Source organism: Leptodactylus fuscus, chromosome 4, assembly GCF_031893055.1.
Source record: "Leptodactylus fuscus isolate aLepFus1 chromosome 4, aLepFus1.hap2, whole genome shotgun sequence".
In the NCBI taxonomy this organism is placed as follows: Eukaryota; Metazoa; Chordata; class Amphibia; order Anura; family Leptodactylidae; genus Leptodactylus; species Leptodactylus fuscus.
The window spans coordinates 208,401,368-208,421,430 of NC_134268.1; the positions used below are offsets into that span (position 1 = coordinate 208,401,368).

General features: G+C 42.7%; 1 protein-coding gene across 1 annotated transcript in view; it reads right to left on the minus strand.

Moving 5' to 3' along the window:
- Window positions 1-5,426: 5,426 nt before the first annotated feature.
- The window catches only part of LOC142200938 (macrophage mannose receptor 1-like), a 58,728-nt gene continuing 44,091 nt past the window's right edge, over window positions 5,427-20,063 (minus strand). The window contains exons 24-30 of the mRNA XM_075271685.1: window positions 16,558-16,787; window positions 15,999-16,164; window positions 13,985-14,134; window positions 7,845-7,961; window positions 7,165-7,380; window positions 5,901-5,936; window positions 5,427-5,667 (exon numbers count right to left, since the gene is read on the minus strand). Of these exons, the coding sequence (XP_075127786.1) occupies window positions 5,459-5,667; window positions 5,901-5,936; window positions 7,165-7,380; window positions 7,845-7,961; window positions 13,985-14,134; window positions 15,999-16,164; window positions 16,558-16,787 (1,124 nt within the window). The 3' untranslated portion in view covers window positions 5,427-5,458. The remainder of the gene's footprint in view (window positions 5,668-5,900; window positions 5,937-7,164; window positions 7,381-7,844; window positions 7,962-13,984; window positions 14,135-15,998; window positions 16,165-16,557; window positions 16,788-20,063) is intronic.

Genomic DNA, 20,063 nt, shown 5'->3' on the forward strand with positions numbered 1-20,063 from the left:
GGGACATGAAACTGGGGAGAGATGGAGGGAATGAAGGGGGGATATGAAACTGAGGGAGACATGGAGGGGGGACATGAAACTGGGGATAGATGAAGATGGCACTTAAACTGGGGGGACATTAAAATGGGTACAACTGGAGGGGGCATTAAACCATGGAGGTAGGTGGAGGGGGACCTGTCTGCCTCTAGTTTCCCCCAGTTTAATGTCTGCTTCCAGCTTCCCGATTTTAATGTCCTCCTCTAGTTGCCCCCAGTTTCATGTCCCGCTCCAGCTGTCAATTTATTGCCCCCCTCCAACTACCCCCACTGTTTAATGTCCCCCTCCAGCTGCTCCAGTTTTGTGTCCCCTCTAGTTTCCACCAGTTTATACTGGGGCACCAGGAGAGGGACCTAATACTGTGGGGCAGTTGGAAGGGAACATTACAATGTGGGGACATATAATGTACGGGTGACTGTAGGAGGATTATACTTTGTGGGGGCACATGGAAAGATGATTGGGAATGGGCGGAGTCAACATAGAAGTGGGTGGAGCTAAATTTGCCATGGCGCGGCCCTCTAGCATAGTTTCAATTTCTTATGCAGCTCCATGGGAAAATTAATTGCCCACCCCTGATTTAACTACTCGCTCATCTCTACTCATCATCATCATCATCTATCCCGGGGGAAAAACGTAATCAGAGATGGGAGAGAAACCATACCGGTTCAAAAAACGCATACGGAGAGCGGGGAGGAGACATCAATCGACAACGAAAGTATTTAACCCGCTCAAACCGGAGACTATAACGCAGAGGAGTGATGATGTGTCCAATAATATAGTGAATGTGTCCTCATATGAATTATCATGGAAAGAAATGTGTATATTGTCTAGAGGAATGGGGTTTGTGCCTTGTAAAAACTTTGATTCTTTCCATACAATTTTGGATATAAACAGATTCATTAGACGACTCACTATAAAGAGACATTTCTTTAAGGATGATGATGGTTATAAGGTCAATGCCGTATGTGAAATGGATTCTACAGTAGATATGGGGATGGCAGTTTGATACAGAGGAGTCTGGTGTAAATATATTTTCCTATTTGGCATTTCAGGAACAGAATGCGTTACTCAATCTTGTCCAGTTACAGGAAGATAATGAATCTTTAATTGATCAGTCAGTGCATATGGTGGGTGCTAGAGGTGCTAATCCAACCCTTGGGGTTGCGGGCTCCCGCCTATGCTTTATTTCAACAAGCTATGGAGAGGGATTTCGGGACCCTCATTAACCATTATGCCGGTAATCGCCGGCTCCTGGAGGATGCTCCAGGGCCGACGTCACGTTACCATGACAGCCTGGAGCCTTTACAAGGCTCCCTGGCCGGTCTGTAATCTCTATCTTTTGCAGGCTGGTCTATGCAGCTTGCAAAAGAAATGATGATTTTTAGCATTATAATGCATTGCATTACTGATCAGACACCCCTAGGGAGTCTAATAAATGCACAAAAAAAAAAAAAAAATTAAAAAACAGTAAAAAAAAATATAAAATAATATAAAAAGTATTAAAAATTCAAATCACCCCCCTTTCCCTAGAACAGATATAAAAGTAGTTAAAAACTGTGAAACAGATACATGTTAGGTATCCCTGTGTCCAAAATCGCCCACCCTACAAATCTATAAAAATATTTTTTCTGTTCGGTAAACGCCGTAGCGGGAAAAATAGTCAAAAGTGCCAAACTGCCGTTTTTTCACTGTTTTGATTCTCATAAAAATTTGAATAAAAAGTGATCGAAGTAATAGCATTTCCTGAAAATGGTAGAACTAAAAATTACACTCGGCCCCGCAAAAAAAGACGCCCTATGCATCCCCGTACATGGACGTATAAAAAAGTTGCGGCTGTCAGAATATGGCGACTTTTCGAAAAAAAAAATTTAACACAGTTTTGGAATTTTTTTAAGGGGTCAAAATGTAAATAAAACCATATAAATTTGGTATCCCCAGCATCGTAACGAAACACAGAATACAGGGGACAGGTCATTTTGGCTGCACAGTGAACGCCGTAAAACCAAAGCCCATTAGAAAGTCGCAGAAATGCATTTTTTCTTCAAATCCACCCCATTCAGAATTTTTTTCCAGCTTCCCAGTACATTATACAGTATAATTAATGGTGGCATCATGAAGAATAATTTGTCCCGCAAAGATTAAGACCTCATATGACTCTGGGAGCGGAGAAATAAAAAAGTTATGGGGTTTAGAAGGAGGGGAGTCAAAAACGAAAATCAAAAAATGCCATCGGCGGGAAGGAGTTAATGAACTCTGGTAACCCGTATCCCTGGATATATCCGAGACACCAAGATGTTACTTAATATGTTTAAAGAATTTGTTTGGGAAAAATATTTTGTATGGGTTACTAGTGACATTCAGGCCCTGTATTCCGATGTCCCACATTATTTGGCGATTCAAGCATTAGCCTATCACATGTCAAAATATAATAATTTTTCAGGCGTTCTGTTTGAGTATATTTCGGAGGTGACCTCTTTTTTGTTAAGTCAGAATTTTTTTCTTTTTGATGATTTTTATCTTCAGATTAATGGTACCCCTATGGGGGCTCCTTTCTCACCATCATTGGCTAACGTGACATTAGCCTGGTAGGAAGAATTAAATATTTTTTCTGAAAAAAATCCTTTTTTTAGGGAGTTGGTCTGGTACGGGTGCTACATTGATGACGTGCTTATCATCCGGCGTGGGTCTGTAGCGTTCATATCAGATCTCGCTCAGGTAGATGCTCAGTAGCAGTGCAGGAAACAGAGACACAGAGACTGGGTTGCACACAAGTTCAGGATTTATTCACTTGCAGTGCATTCAAAGCCTGTGCAAAGGCACACATAACAAAAACAAAAGCCTTCTCGGCTGAGAACTAGCTAACATAAGAAGACTTTTCCCTGACAATACAGGAGCCTGGCCACCAGACTCCCGCCTTGGCAACAACAACGGGTGGCACAGTACCTGCTTTGTAGGTTCGGTCTGGACAGGTCAGCTCTGTCAGTGTGGTGCCACCCTTCCTAGTCCTCACACACAGACTATATCAGGCCTTGATTACACAGCTGACCTCCCTGGTGTGGGTCTTTCCATACACCCTTTAGCTGCCTGGCTGGGACATACCTGTCTTCACAAACCACACCCTTCACTTTCTCACAGTAGATAAAAGCAGAATGAAGAAGCTTTTTTCTGCCAGAGCAACTGCTGACATACCATTACAAAGTAGCCAACAGTATCCTTCAGAGGTTTGCAGTTGTGCATAAATCTACTATTCGGCCACCCCTTAATAATGCTTACAAGCAGAAACGGTTGCACTGGGCCCAGACATACATGAAAATTAGTTTTTAAACAGTCTTGTTAATGGTGAGTGCAATCCAACCCTGGATGGTCCAGATGGATGGAGAAATGGGTGGCCGGTGAATGACAACCATGTCCCAACAAGGCTGCAATGTCAGCAAGAAGGTGGAGTAGTCAAGTTTTATGTTGGAATTATGGAGAGAGAGAGATAGTAGACCTCTTTAGGGTCTCTGAAGGTGTGAAAATTACCTCTGCAAATAATTATGAGTTTCTGACTGACCATTTCCTTTCATGGTATATAAAAAAGATCTGTGCCTTTTGTTAGCCATGTCATCTTCATGCTCCACAATGCACCATCTCATGCAGCAGAGCATACCTCAGAGTCATTTGTTTCGTGTTTGGCGGATCAAGTCTCAGAATCATTTTGGTAATAGCAAATTTGTTATGAACTACAACTTAAATTGGCTTAAAACATAGTGTAGGACACTCTTAGGGTGCCAAGTTGCAAAGAGGAGCCACAGAAGGAACATCTAAAGGGTTAACAAAGTTTTAAATAATTTGAGGAGTACGGTTTCTAAAATGGGAGTTTTCTATCATATAAGTTCCTCAAAGTCTCTTCACAACCAAATAGATCCCTAGAGAACAGAATCTTGAAAATCTGAGAATTTGCTAATAAATTTATAAGCCTAGAAAAGTAAAAGGACAGTGAAGAAACAATGCCAATATAAAGTAGACAAATAGTAAATGTTAATTATTAAGAATTTTGTGAGACTATCTGTGTTGACCTTAGTAACAGAAACTTTCAAATTTGAAAATTTTATCCTTTTTTTTTTTCAACAAAGAAACACAAAGTAAAATGACCAAAATCTACCAAAATCTACCACTAACATAAAATACAATGTGTCACGAAAAAACAGTCTTGGAATCACCTGGATAGGTCAATGCATTGTGAAGCTATCCTCACATAAAGTAAAAGAAGTCACAATTGAAAAATGGGGTCTGAGCGTTAAAGCCCAAACCAACCTGCATTCTTAAGGGGTTAAATTCCCTGCAAAACTGACTTTCACTCTAAAATTTTTGCTATATTTGCCTGTAGACAGGCTGCAGGTCAATTGTAACAAATTACGCATCTATAGAAAACTATTAGAGTTGATTCGAATAGTATTTGAAACATAGTTTCAAATACGTCACTCCCATAGGAATGAATGGAAGCGGCCGAACAGAAAGGGGTCAAGCGCCAGCCATGCGCCGGCTGCTTCCATTTATTCCTATGGAGCAAGGTATTCGAAACTATAGTCCTGAATACTATTTGCTCATCTCTAAAAACTATGAAAGGTAGTGGGGGAGATGTGAGCAGCAGCTGATGCAAAGCCAGAGGTTTAGGCTGCTACTAAAGCTAAATAAGAAGATTCTTTTACAGCCCAATGACTTTATTCTTAGCATGTTGCCTTGCAGTGTTAGGTTCCTGGGTTTCCGATCAACATTAAAACCCCCATGTTTGCGTGGGTTTTCTCCATGTAATCTAGTTTCCCACATTCCAAAAATATGCTGATAAGTAAATTATTTTCCCATAAAACAAAAGACCATTGTTGGTATTGGGGAGGAGCACACGTATGGCAGTAACTAACCCTCCTACTCCACAACTCTCTGTGCACTTTGAGCTCCTTACGTAAGAAATCTTCTCTCTATATGTCCTGCATGATCTGGGGACTGTTTATGAGAAGAGAATATTAGGGAGGGATTCTCTCTTACTTACTGTGCGCAGTGTATGGCAGCTAGTCTCCACCCATCAGATCAGAGAGAAACAGCTTATACTGAAATAACAAGTGCAATTTAACCTTTTCCTAGGACAACAGATAAAAATAGTTTTGCTAGGTATAGAACAGTCATTGTCTATACAGGTTAATAAAGGAAGAATACACGCTATATATCACTGAAGGGAAATATATTTGCATTACTAAAGTCTTATATAAATGGACATGAGAACAGTCGAGTTCATTCCAACTATAACATTGTACATTCATTTGTATTCCTTCAGATCAGGCAGTCTTATGTAACCCTTGTAGATGGGGAGGGTCCATGAGCTTGTTACAGGCCGGATATTATTGTACAGTCATGGTTGGGTTTTTATTTAAAATCTGCATTCACGTCACTCAGTGTTGTCCACCAAGATGCTTTTGTCATGTGCGGTATCTGCACGGCTGCTGTCCATGTATAATGTATTGGAGGAACCATTTTCTGGTTGCGACGTGTTCTGTTTTCTCTTATATATGAAGACGACCACAGCGGCGACTCCAGCAATGACCAGAATGATAAGAACAACTACAGCAGTGGTCAGGCCATGTGAGGACCTTTCTTCTGTAACGGCAAATATGGATTAGAAAGCTATTACAGTCACAAATCCTACAGACAGATTTGTACTTAGGATAGGACATCAATATCAGATCAGTGAGGTCTGACACCCAGGACCTGCAAGTTATTCTCGGCTGATCTGGACAATCAACATCAAAGACTCACCAAAGTCTATAAAAGCCCTTATAATTTCCCTTTATAATATTAAACATAATAGCGGTGGATAAGTTATACTGTACCTGGGGTCTCTCGTGGATTTTCTGTGGACAGGGGAACTGAAAACACATCAGACAACAGGTTAGAGATTTGATTCATGTGTATTTTATATGTAGAAATTAGATGGATTTTTGTATTTCATTGTGTTTCAGTGACCGCTCTCACCATGGCCAATGACATCACTTACATACTGAATATATATGTATATACACATGTGAGGACTTGTCTTAGTATTATCCTTCAATATCTATCCAACAACCAATCTCTGTGCATTATGTCATGTGATGGTATACGGAGCACGTCTATGGGCTTACTGTAGTGTGCCACTGGGATTACAAAATGTATATAATGTTTGCACTGTAATATGCATACAATGTACAGTATAGTTATTCCTTTAATTGGGCTGAACCACTGTGGTGTGGGAGCTGAGAGTTGGTACAAACCTCCATAGTGTATAACACTGTCAGGGCTCCTAGGAACCTATCTATAATACATAGTGTATAACACTGTCAGGGCTTCTAGGAACCTATCTATAAAACATAGTGTATAACACTGTCAGGGCTCCTAGGAACCTATCTATAAAACATAGTGTATGACACTGTCAGGGCTACTAGGAACCGATCTATAAAACATAGTGTATAACACTGTCAGGGCTCCTAGGAACTGATCTATAAAACATAGTGTATAACACTGTCAGGGCTCCTAGGAACCGATCTATAAAACATAGTGTATGACACTGTCAGGGCTCCTAGGAACTGATCTATAAAACATAGTGTATAACACTGTCAGGGCTCCTAGGAACCTATCTATAATACATAGTGGAGACCTATTGTACTTTGGGGTTGAAGAAACCCCAGAATATAATACAGCAGACATTTTAGTTGACTGGAGATACATTCATAATTGATTATCTATATTTATAACAGGTCATCAATTAAAGTTCAGAAAGGGTCCAACATCAGGGCCTCCAGTTCATCAGCTGTTTGAAGAGGCTGCAGAGTTCGGGTGAGTGCTGCACCATCTTCAGTACTTACCAAGCACTGAATAGTGACTGTGCTTGGTATTGCAACTCAGTTTATGCACTTGAATGAGACTGAGCTCTGATAAAGCCATGTGCCCAATGTAAAATGGAAGCAGTGCTCAGGGAGAGTCACTGCTTAAATCAAGTAATCCACAGGGAACCCATTGTCAGACCTCCTCGCATCTTCATTTGATGACCTATCAATTGAAGTCCCAGAAAATCCCTTTAATTTACATAAACAAAAAATAAGCTTTATGATGACTTACTTTTTAAGGCCTTACATATGTAACCTTTCTGCATGTAGCACATTAGAAAGTACCATGTTCCTTTTTTGGCATCTATTGCCACACACTTTGAAGATTTAAGACCATAGTAATCATATTCCCGGTATGAATATTCGTCTTCTACATCATCTTCACTGGATTTCTCTTTGTTCCAATTTACAAAGTCCATAGGTGTGTTGTCTAACCAAAGCCAGTTGCCTAGAAAGATAGATTTCCTACTTAGAATAGTTATCCATTTTCAGGAAACTTTTTCTACTATCATGTAACATGCAGCGTATTGCTTCTTTGAGAGCTCGTATATTGGAAAAACTGCAGTAATAAATAATGGATAACGCGATTCACAAGGGGAAAACACTATTTGATTCAGGTGACTCTAATCTGCATATCTGCAGGGATGGGGTAATATATTGGATCCTGCTGAGACACTCCCTTTAAGGGCACTGTCCACTGATATTTAGGAGGACCCTCCATATGTACATTGACATGATGTGTAATTGTGCTGGGAAATATGTCTCTCCCCAGAAATTCCCTTTATAAATCAGATGTTAGAGGACACAAGTCCATTGTGCAGAATAGAAGAGGAAAGGAGGGATGAGCTAGAAATACTGTATGGGAAGGAATAAATGAGGCCTAATAAATCGGATATTGTTCTGATACTATACCTTCCAAATTCTGGTAAAGTCCGATCCAAAATGTTTGTACCTGGTCGCTGAGTAACTCAGTATGGCGGCGGAAGAAATCCAATTCTGTAGAATCGGCAATTGAAGCCAAACTGGCACCTAGAAAATTGTCATAGTGAATAATGGTGTTTGCTTGGAATATCTGTTCCTCTAGGACAAGCATTACACAGCATAGTCAATGATCTGATGAATCTTTACATTTACAGTCCTATGAAAAAGTTTGGGCACCCCTATTAATCTTAATCATTTTTAGTTCTAAATATTTTGGTGTTTATAACAGCCATTTCAGTTTGATATATCTAATAACTGATGGACACAGTAATATTTCAGGATTGAAATGAGGTTTATTGTACTAACAGAAAATGTGCAATATGCATTAAACCAAAATTTGACCGGTGCAAAAGTATGGGCACCTCAACAGAAAAGTGACATTAATATTTAGTAGATCCTCCTTTTGCAAAGATAACAGCCTCTAGTCGCTTCCTGTAGCTTTTAATCAGTTCCTGGATCCTGGATAAAGGTATTTTGGACAAACAATTCAAGTTCAGTTAAGTTAGATGGTCGCCGAGCATGGACAGCCCGCTTCCAATCATCCCACAGATGTTCAATGATATTCAGGTCTGGGGACTGGGATGGCCATTCCAGAACATTGTAATTGTTCCTCTGCATGAATGCCTGAGGATTTGGAGCGGTGTTTTGGATCATTGTCTTGCTGAAATATCCATCCCCGGCGTAACTTCAACTTCGTCACTGATTCTTGAACATTATTCTCAAGAATCTGCTGATACTGAGTGGAATCCATGCGACTCTCAACTTTAACAAGATTCCCGATGCCGGCATTGGCCACACAGCCCCAAAGCATGATGGAACCTCCACCAAATTTTACAGTGGGTAGCATGTGTTTTTCTTGGAGTGCTGTTTCTTTTTGGACGCCATGCATAACGCCTTTTTTTATAACCAAACAACTCAATTTTTGTTTCCAAAATGAAGCTGCCTTGTCCAAATGTGCTTTTTCATACCTCAGGCAACTCTATTTGCGGCGTACGTGCAGAAACGGCTTCTTTCTCATCACTCTCCCTGACAGCTTCTATTTGTGCAAAGTGCGCTGTATAGTTGACCGATGCACAGTGACACCATCTGCAGCAAGATGATGCTGCAGCTCTTTGGAGGTGGTCTGTGGATTGTCCTTGACTGTTCTCACCATTCTTCTTCTCTGCCTTTCTGATATTTTTCTTGGCCTGCCACTTCTGGGCTTAACAAGAACTGTCCCTGTGGTCTTCCATTTCCTTACTATGTTCCTCACAGTGGAAACTGACAGGTTAAATCTCTGAGACAACTTTTTGTATCCTTCACCTGAACAACTATGTTGAACAATCTTTGTTTTCAGATCATTTGAGAGTTGTTTTGAGTAGCCCATGATGCCACTGTTCAGAGGAGATTCAAATAGGAGATCAACTTGCAATTGGCCACCTTAAATACCTTTTCTTATGATTGGATACATCTGGCTATGAAGTTCAAAGCTCACTGAGGTTACAAAACCAATTTTGTGCTTCAGTAAGTCAGTAAAAAGTAGTTAGGGGAATTCAAATCAATAAAATGATAAGGGTGCCCATACTTTTGCACCGGTCAAATTTTGGTTTAATGCATATTGCACATTTTCTGTTAGTACAATAAACCTCATTTCAATCCTGAAATATTACTGTGTCCATCAGTTATTAGAGATATCAAACTGAAATGGCTGTTGCAAACACCAAAATATTTAGAACAAAAAATGATTAAGATTAATAGGGGTGCCCAAACTTTTTCATAGGACTGTATGTGTAAACCTTTCAGGGCCAATGGTTTCAGAAAGAAGGAGCTGGAGCAAACAGCCTTAACAGAGGAAGAACTCCTCTCTCACCCCCACTCCCTGTTTCCTTACCTAGGCTGTGGACTACTAGCCGTACCTACCTACATAAGTTTCTCAGCTCCCCCACCCCATCAGCGCCGCACCTCCCATGAGGCAACCTGAAGCGACCGCTTCAGGCGGCGCTATGCCGGGGCCCCGGGGGAGGGCGGCATTTTTGCTGACCTAAGCCAGTCCAGGACAAGCCAGGCTTAGCGTCACCGTCTCGGCAGCCCGGCATGGGAAGCGAGCGGTGGATTGGGGCGGCCCTGTGAATGCAGCGCTGCTCCAGCGGCCGCCCCTCATGCTTAGCAGAAAGCAGGTCCTCTCCCTGCCTGCTCTCTGCCTGCTAATGCCGCCCGCTCCACTCCGCCCCCTCCTCTGGGAGGGGGGCGGCTTTCTGACGTCCACCTCAGTCGGCAGAAACCCTAGGTTCACCCCTGCACCCCATCATACTTACCTGTCCTTTGTGTCCTGAAGATCAGGGTTTTTTTGGTCCCTCAGGCTCCTTCTTTTGTGATCTTCTGCAGTGCCTGTGCAATAGAGCCAGCAGAGCCCTTCTCTTCACGTCTGATGGCGATTGTTCAATTGCTCAGGCACATGCAGGAAAGAAGGAAGTGATGCTTTGTGCTCAGATGAATGAAGACAGGTAAGAGTGATGGGGTGGGGTTGGGTAGTATTGGTGACGCTCCATTTCCGGAGACGGGGAAACCAAACTTCACCGGGATATCAGAAAGTGTGCCTGGGATGGTCACATGACTGCCCCGTCGAGGATGGGTAAATATAGATTTATTTATTTTTTTAAAGTAAGTCGGTAAGAAGTTAAGCGGGGGAGGAGGATTAGTTTAGGGTTACATTTTTATTTTATCCCGGACAACCCCTTAAACTATTTGTTATGTTGCTCTCACCTCCTCTGAGTGTCCATTTATTATACTCGGGGGTCTTATGAGAGTCTAGATTATAATAAAAGCAACTTCCAGTTTGTGCTGAACAAGTTCAGTCTGAAACGAATCGGAGGGACGAACCTCTTAAATTTTGATTGAATCAAATCTGATGAAGTGCGCCTGTATCTAGTGGAGGTATTGTTGAGTCCCACCTGGCAGGGGGTCCCTTGACGTTGTATGGTTGAATAGTTTCCAGGATATATTTATCAATCGCCGAAGCTGTTTGTAAGGTGCGTCGCAACACTTGTAGTGGACACTGAAGTCCTTATGTCCTATTTAGTGCATGTAATGTCTTTTATAAAATTTCAGATCGCATTGCGTTAATTTATTCTATTAATCTTTAATTAAAGAAGTAGCCTCCCCCGACCTATTACACATCACACAGTGTCTCATCCAAGGGTTAGAAAGGTAAGGGGGAGTTGGTCAGTGGTCAGGTCACATATTTCATAGGTTGGGTTATTTAGTGGACCATTTTACTGATACTTTGGTTATGTCCACTGCATAAAATCAACTTTCACAATTCCTCATTTTACAGTTGAATATGTTTTTGTGTTATTTTTCTTTTTGAGTTCAATATTGGGGAAAATGAAGAAAAAGAAATGTCTTCTACATAGAATAGTCTTCTGAGCCCAAAATCCAATGTGGCTACTCTACAGTCATGGCCAAAAGTTTTGAGAATGACACAAATCTTCTATTGTCACATGATCTGCCGCCCTCTGGTTTTTCTGTGTGTTTGTCAGATGTTTTTATCACATACAGAAATAGAATTGCAATCATATTATGAGTAACAAAAGCTTATATTGACAGTTAGAATGAGTTACTGCAGCGTTGCAGTGTTGCAGTGTTGACCCTTCTTCTTCAGGACCTCTGTAATTCTCCCTGGCAGCTCTCAATCAACTTCTGGACCAAATCCTGACTGATAGCAGCCCATTCTTGCACAATCAATGCTTGCATTTTGTCAGAATTTGTAGGTTTTTGTTTGTCCACCTGTCTCTTGATGATTGACCACAAGTTCTCAATGGGATTAAGATCTGGGCAGTTTCCAGGCCATGGACCCAAAATCTCTATGTTTTGTTCCCTGAGCCATTTAGTTATCACTTTGCTTTATGGCAAGGTGCTCCATCATGCTGGAAAAGGCATTGTTGATGGCCAAACTGCTCTTGGACAGTTGGGAGAAGTTGATCTTGGAGGACATTCTGGTACCAGTCTTTATTCATGGCTGTGTTTTTAGGCAAGACTGTGAGAGAGCCGATTCCCTTGGCTGAGAAGCAACCCCACACATGAATGGTTTCAGGATGCTTTACAGTTGGCATGAGACAAGGCTGGTGGTAGCGCTCACCTCGTCTTCTCCGAATAAGCTGTTTTCCAGATGTCCCAAACAATCGAAAAGGGGATTCATCAGAGAAAATGACTTTACCCCAGTCCTCAGCAGTCCACTCCCTGTACCTTTTGCAGAATATCAGTCTGTCCCTGATGTTTTTTCTGGAGAGAAGTGGCTTCTTTGCTGCCCTCCTAGAGACCAGGCCTTGCTCCAAGAGTCTTGCGTGCAGATGCACTCACACCTGCCTGCTGCCATTCCTGAGCAAGCTCTGCACTGCTGGTAGCCCAATCCCGCAGCTGAAACACTTTTAAGAGACGGTCCTGGCGCTTGCTGGTCTTTCTTGGGCGCCCTGGAGCCTTTTTGCCAACAATGGAACCTCTCTCCTTGAAGTTCTTGATGATGCAATAGATTGTTGACTGAGGTGCAATCTTTCTAGCTGCGATACTCTTCCCTGTTAGGCCATTTTTGTGCAGTGCAATGATGACTACACGTGTTTCTTTAGAGATAACCATGGTTAACAGAAGAGAAACAATGATGCCAAGCACCAGCCTCCTTTTAAAGTGTCCAGTGGTGTCATTCTTACTTAATCATGACAGATTGATCTCCAGCCCTGTCCTCATCAACACCCACACCTGTATTAATGGAGCAATTGCTGAAACGATGTTAGCTGGTCCTTTTAAGGCAGGGCTGCAATGATGTTGAAATGTGTTTTGGGGGATAAAGTTCATTTTCTAAGCAAATATTGACTTTGCAAGTAATTTCTGTTAAGCTGATCACTCTTTATAACGTTCTGGAGTATATACAAATTGCCATTAGAAAAACTGAAGCAGAAGACTTTGTAACAATTAATATTTGTATCATTCTCAAAACTTTTGGCCATGACTGTACATGCTAGAATGCTCAAGAACAAAAGTTCTTCACGGTATTTCTAGGAAGTCTTTTACCCTAAACTGGTAGATGAAATCTGAAAATGGGTACAAAGTATTTGTGTACAAAAATTTTATTGAGAATGAAAGAGCATAGTGTAACATTCCTTCCTGTTCGGGTCTCTATGCCACTCCCCGCTCGCACGCTGTGGTGCAGGAGGCCTGTTCAGTTTGATTCCTTGCTTATGGTTCTTGTTGCTCTGTCTGAACACTGCTCTATTACCTCTCTTCTGTAATTGTATTTCCACCACACCTATCTGATTCACCTTGGTTTCCCTCTGATCCTCTAATAGTTAATTGCAGTGTCACCTGTGTGATTGACAGTCTGTCTGGGGCAGTTCTAGACTTCCTATAAACAGGTCATCAGCCCACACAGGGTTGCTGGCTATTGTGATTCTGACCTGTGACTTTGTTCTTGCTAATCTTTCTATGTTCTCTTACTGTATTGTATTACTGACTTCTGACTATTAGCTACCCTTGTGGCTTCTCTTTTGGATTGCGATTTGGTACTGCTTTGTCTCTCTGGATTTGACCCTTGGCTTGCTGACTCCTCTTCTGTGTTGTGTTGTATTGTCCGAGTTTAGTGTTTTCACTTATTTAGAGAAGGGATGGTCGCCAAGTTGTCCCTGTCATTAGGAAAGTTGTGTCAAGTAGGTAGGGACAGGGGCTGGGTTGAGTTTAGGACACACTGTTTCCACACACAATTCCCTTACACACATACAGGTTTTGAAAACAAAATATGTGTTATCCCTGTACTCCTGTGTGTGCCAGTACACATGATAGCGATCCAATAGTTGCTGGTCACCAGATCACAATGAGCACTGCTGTGCACATAGAGGAATGTTGCGAGGATGAGGGTTACATTCTCTCAACATTCCCTTCACCAATACAGTGAGAGTTCTAAGAAAAGGGGAAAACAGGTATTTACTAAAACAGATTTATCAGGAGAGCCGCCATGTTCTTTTTATATACATATTATAATAAAATTAGCACTTGTTACAAATGTTATAAAGTCCGTTCTTCTAGAAATTATTTATAGAACTTACCATACCGAACACATTGCAAGGATGCCTCGTGCCATGAAGTGGAGGAAGATGATTCAAAGATGTAACAATGGCTACGGAAGGTAATCCAGGACTTTGAAGTTACGTTTGGGCAGGTTCCAGGTGTTTCAGGTGGGTCAGTGGGAGGGATGACTTTAAGACGAAAAATTAGAAGAAGACATCAGAGGTGATGTATAATATCATAGTGTACAGTTTATTTATAAAACATAGTGTATAACACTGTCAGGGCTCCTAGGAACCTATCTATAAAACATAGTGTAGAACACTGTCAGGGCTCCTAGGAACCTATCTATAAAACATAGTGTAGAACACTGTCAGGGCTCCTAGGAACCTATCTATAAAACATAGTGTATAACACTGTCAGGGCTCCTAGGAACCTATCTATAAAACATAGTGTATAACACTGTCAGGGCACCTGGGAACCTATCTATAAACATAGTGTATAACACAGTCAGGGCTCTTAGGAACCTATCTATAAAACATAGTATATAACACTGTCAGGGCTCCTAGGAACCTATCTATAAAACATAGTGTATAACACTGTCAGGGATCCTAGGAACCTATCTATAAAACATAGTGTATAACACTGTCAGGGCACCTGGGAACCTATCTATAAACATAGTGTATAACACGGTCAGGGCTCCTAGGAACCTATCTATAAAACATAATGTATATCACTGTCAGGACTCCTAGGAACCTATCTATAAAACATAGTATAGAACACTGTCAGGGCTCCTAGGAACCTATCTATAAAACATAGTGTATAACACTGTCAGGGCTCCTAGAAACCTATCTATAAAACATAGTGTATAACACTGTCAGGGCTCCTAGGAACCTATCTATAAAACATAGTGTATAACACTGTCAGGGCTCCTAGGAACCTATCTATAAAACATAGTGTATAACACTGTCAGGGCTCCTAGGAACCTATCTATAAAACATAGTGTATATCACTGTCAGGACTCCTAGGAACCTATCTATAAAACATAGTGTAGAACACTGTCAGGGCTCCTAGGAACCTATCTATAAAACATAGTGTATAACACTGTCAGGGCTCCTAGGAACCTATCTATAAAACATAGTGTATAACACTGTCAGGGCTCCTATGAACCTATATATAAAACATAGTGTATGACACTGTAAATGCTCCTAGGAACTCTAGGAGTAGAAAATTACTGTGAAACACATACACATTAGGTATCCCTGTGTCTGACAGTGCCCAGTCTACTGAATATAGGGGATCTGCAGTGCTCCTGTTCTGTCGTGAAGGGGTTAATAGAAGCACTGCAGATACCCTATAGTCAGCCAGGCTGAATGAAAGGAAAAAAAAAAACAGTCCTCAAGCTCAGGGAAGGGGCAGACAGACAACCAAAACACCCCCTCCCCTTCCCCAGCATCTACTGCACCCAAAACTCCGACCATTTTAATTTTTGAAATTTTCCAGTAGCTGCTGCATTCCCCCCCCCCCCCCTCGGCTTATACTCGAGTCAATACGTTTTTCCCAATTTTTTTGGTAAAATTAGGGGCCTCTCTTATATTCGGGTCGGCTTATACTCGAGTATATACAGTAAATTTGGTATGCCCTGAATCATAACAAAAAATAGTATACAGCTGACATGTTATTTTGGCTACACGGTGAACGCTATAAAACTAAAGCCCATAAGAAAGTCGCATAAATATACTTTTTCTCCAATTGGCTTCACACTGATTTTTTTTCCAGCTTCTAAGTACAGAATAATAAATTATACCATTATGAAGAAAGGACTAAGCGGTGCCCATCAGTCAGAGGAAGGAGTCTGATGCAAATCAATTAAATTATACATTTTTAGAAGGAATAAGAGAAGAACCACTAGCGCGGGCTTAAGAGACCTAAAAATGTAGCTCCAACCTCTGTGTGTTTGGGGATCAGCTCAGAAATTTAGGCCTATATTAGATTAAAAATTATTATATACTGTCACATTTTCTGATACAAGATTTCTGGCAGTGATCATCTTACCACTTGTATGTTTGCAGATAGAGGGATAACTCGCATTACAAGATGACGTCTTCCATTTTCCATCCGTATCCACGTATACACAGGACTTGCCCATTCTTAGCTCCTCAGTGGCCCATTTAGTGTATCGAACTCTCCAGTTATCAACCCACTTGTATGTATTTTTAGTCTGAAAGAATTAGAGTTTTATACATGGAATTATATATAAATAAAATCACCTTATCGATCCTGCGTCACTCCGTTCTATAGCTTCCTGGGCAATCCACCTGTCTCTTTATCCTGGGATTCAATGATGACATGCCGTCACAGATGGCAATCACAGTCCATGGCAAGTCACCACTACAGCCAGTGCCATGTTGGGTCATCATCAAGGGATCCAGGAAACAGAAGCATGGGAGTGACGAGGAATCGGTGAGGTATTACTATTTTATACAGTTATAAGCAATTTTGAAATTTTTTAGTGGCTGAACAATCTCTTTTATGACTAATTGTGATACCTAATGGTGCAATATCCAGTCTATTCTGCTGCTTGTATGAAAGCCTAGAAGAAAAATATTCTCACCTCTTCCCTACTATACAGGCCAATCCAAAATGGCTCCTTATGTTTAGCCAGGTGGAGTTTTAGGAAAGATGCGGTGTACTCGTCCAAGATGCTGGCTAGCTGTGAATTATCCTTCAGACACTCCTGACGGGCCTTATCCCAGGTCCTTTTGGTTGTGTCAAACTTGTAGATGGCATCTCCATATGTATAGTGATCTGAGGGACTGGTGGGGATAACTGGTAGACCTGGATCTAAAGAAGAAATGAAAATAAATGAGTTACTGTACATGTAGTATAAGACAATAGACTATTACCTATGTTGCAGCAGTCACGTAAGCCTCATGGTTTCCCGAAGTGGCACGCAACAGGAAAGGGACCAGAAGATGATGGATCAACTCCGGTGTCAGTACCAAAGGATGCTCCTGGGGGCCCCCATTTATAATAGTGGATATTGATATCTATTAAGGGTACTAAGAGTTATCTCCTATGGATTGTTGGAGAGTGGGTCCCAGAGTCATTTTATCTGGTCAGTCCAAGGAACCGAACCCTGCCAGTGAGTGGCGGAGACAGGTGTAGATGCCTATTTTTTCCTTTTAATCCCTTATCTGGCCACATCAAAAAAAATGTAACTATAGTGAAACTTAAACTCACTAGAGAGGATATTGAAGGGCTAGTTCACACGGGGCCAAAGGGGCAGATTTTGACAGCGGAATCCACGTCATAATCCGCCCTTTTACAATGGTGGTCTATGGAGACCACTAGCGTTCTTTTTTCCGCTATCGAGCTGTCCTTTCTTCAGGCGGATACCGCGGCTCTCTGAGCCGTGGCTTCCGCCTGGCAGCCGCGGCTCTCTGAGCCGTGGCTTCCGCCTGGCAGCCGCAACCTCCGGCATCGGCCCATTTATTTGAGCCAACTCCGCGGTGGGGGAAGCCGCGACCATGACATCATGGCAGGCGGGTTTTGACCATATTTTGACTTGGCTCCCCGAGTCAAAATATGGTCAAAATCCACCCCACTGCCCCCCCCCCCCTAAAAACTAGATTTTATTGGAACCATTAAAATACTATACTCATAACACTAAAGCCACACTTGGTCATATAAAAAACGAGTCCCTTCTCTGGCTGCCTCACATGTTGCTCCAGGTCACAGGCAACTCCGACGGGCATCTTTTTTGTGTCCTTTAAATACCACTGCGATTTTTTATTCAGTATTTGAACCAAAGCCATAAGTAGATACCGCAGGAAGAACGCTCTCTCTCTGTATTTCCCATTCCTTTTAAATCATCATCTGGCCTTGGCTCAAAAACAGTGACGTTCTATCAAATACCCAATAGGTCACATTTATTAAGCAACTTAGGGGCCACACGGTGGCTCAGTGGTTAGCACTGCAGCCTTACAGCACTGGGGTCCTGGTGTTCAAATCCCACCAAGGGCAAAAAAACATCTGCAAGGAGTTTGTATGCTCTCCCCGTGTTTGCATGTATTTGCATCCCATATTCCAAAGACATACTGATAGGGGAAAAAAAATGGAACACCAGGATCCAGCGCTGCAAGGCTGCAGTGCTAACCACTGAGCCACCATGTGGCCCCCTTTGAGGTCTTTTTCTGTCCTACACTTTATTTATGAATAGAGATGAGCGAACACTAAAATGTTCGAGGTTCGAAATTCGATTCGAACAGCCGCTCACTGTTCGAGTGTTCGAATGGGTTTCGAACCCCATTATAGTCTATGGGGAACATAAACTCGTTAAGGGGGAAACCCAAATTCGTGTCTGGAGGGTCACCAAGTCCACTATGACACCCCAGGAAATGATACCAACACCCTGGAATGACACTGGGACAGCAGGGGAAGCATGTCTGGGGGCATAAAAGTCACTTTATTTCATGGAAATCCCTGTCAGTTTGCGATTTTCGCAAGCTAACTTTTCCCCATAGAAATGCATTGGCCAGTGCTGATTGGCCAGAGTACGGAACTCGACCAATCAGCGCTGGCTCTGCTGGAGGAGGCGGAGTCTAAGATCGCTCCACACCAGTCTCCATTCAGGTCCGACCTTAGACTCCGCCTCCTCCGGCAGAGCCAGCGCTGATTGGCCGAAGGCTGGCCAATGCATTCCTATGCGAATGCAGAGACTTAGCAGTGCTGAGTCAGTTTTGCTCAACTACACATCTGATGCACACTCGGCACTGCTACATCAGATGTAGCAATCTGATGTAGCAGAGCCGAGGGTGCACTAGAACCCCTGTGCAAACTCAGTTCACGCTAATAGAATGCATTGGCCAGCGCTGATTGGCCAATGCATTCTATTAGCCCGATGAAGTAGAGCTGAATGTGTGTGCTAAGCACACTCATTCAGCACTGCTTCATCACGCCAATACAATGCATTAGCCAGTGCTGATTGGCCAGAGTACGGAATTCGGCCAATCAGCGCTGGCTCTGCTGGAGGAGGCGGAGTCTAAGATCGCTCCACACCAGTCTCCATTCAGGTCCGACCTTAGACTCCGCCTCCTCCAGCAGAGCCAGCGCTGATTGGCCGAATTCCGTACTCTGGCCAATCAGCACTGGCTAATGCATTGTATTGGCGTGATGAAGCAGTGCTGAATGTGTGTGCTTAGCACACACATTCAGCTCTACTTCATCGGGCTAATAGAATGCATTGGCCAGCGCTGATTGGCCGAATTCCGTACTCTGGCCAATCAGCACTGGCTAATGCATTGTATTGGCGTGATGAAGCAGTGCTGAATGTGTGTGCTTAGCACACACATTCAGCTCTACTTCATCGGGCTAATAGAATGCATTGGCCAATCAGCGCTGGCCAATGCATTCTATTAGCGTGAACTGAGTTTGCACAGGGGTTCTAGTGCACCCTCGGCTCTGCTACATCAGATTGCTACATCTGATGTAGCAGTGCCGAGTGTGCATCAGATGTGTAGTTGAGCAAAACTGACTCAGCACTGCTAAGTCTCTGCATTCGCATAGGAATGCATTGGCCAGCCTTCGGCCAATCAGCGCTGGCTCTGCCGGAGGAGGCGGAGTCTAAGGTCGGACCTGAATGGAGACTGGTGTGGAGCGATCTTAGACTCCGCCTCCTCCAGCAGAGCCAGCGCTGATTGGTCGAGTTCCGTACTCTGGCCAATCAGCGCTGGCCAATGCATTCTATTAGCTTGATGAAGCAGAGTGTGCACAAGGGTTCAAGCGCACCCTCGGCTCTGACGTAGCAGAGCTGAGGGTGCACAAGGGTTCAAGTGCACCCTCGGCTCTCCTACATCAGAGCCGAGGGTGCGCTTGAACCCTTGTGCAGCCTCGGCTCTGCTACATCAGAGCCGAGGGTGCGCTTGAACCCTTGTGCACACTCTGCTTCATCAAGCTAATAGAGTGCATTGGCCAGCACTGATTGGCCAGAGTACGGAATTCGGCCAATCAGCGCTGGCCAATGCATCCCTATGGGAAAAAGTTTATCTCACAAAAATCACAATTACACACCCGATAGAGCCCCAAAAAGTTATTTTTAATAACATTCCCCCCTAAATA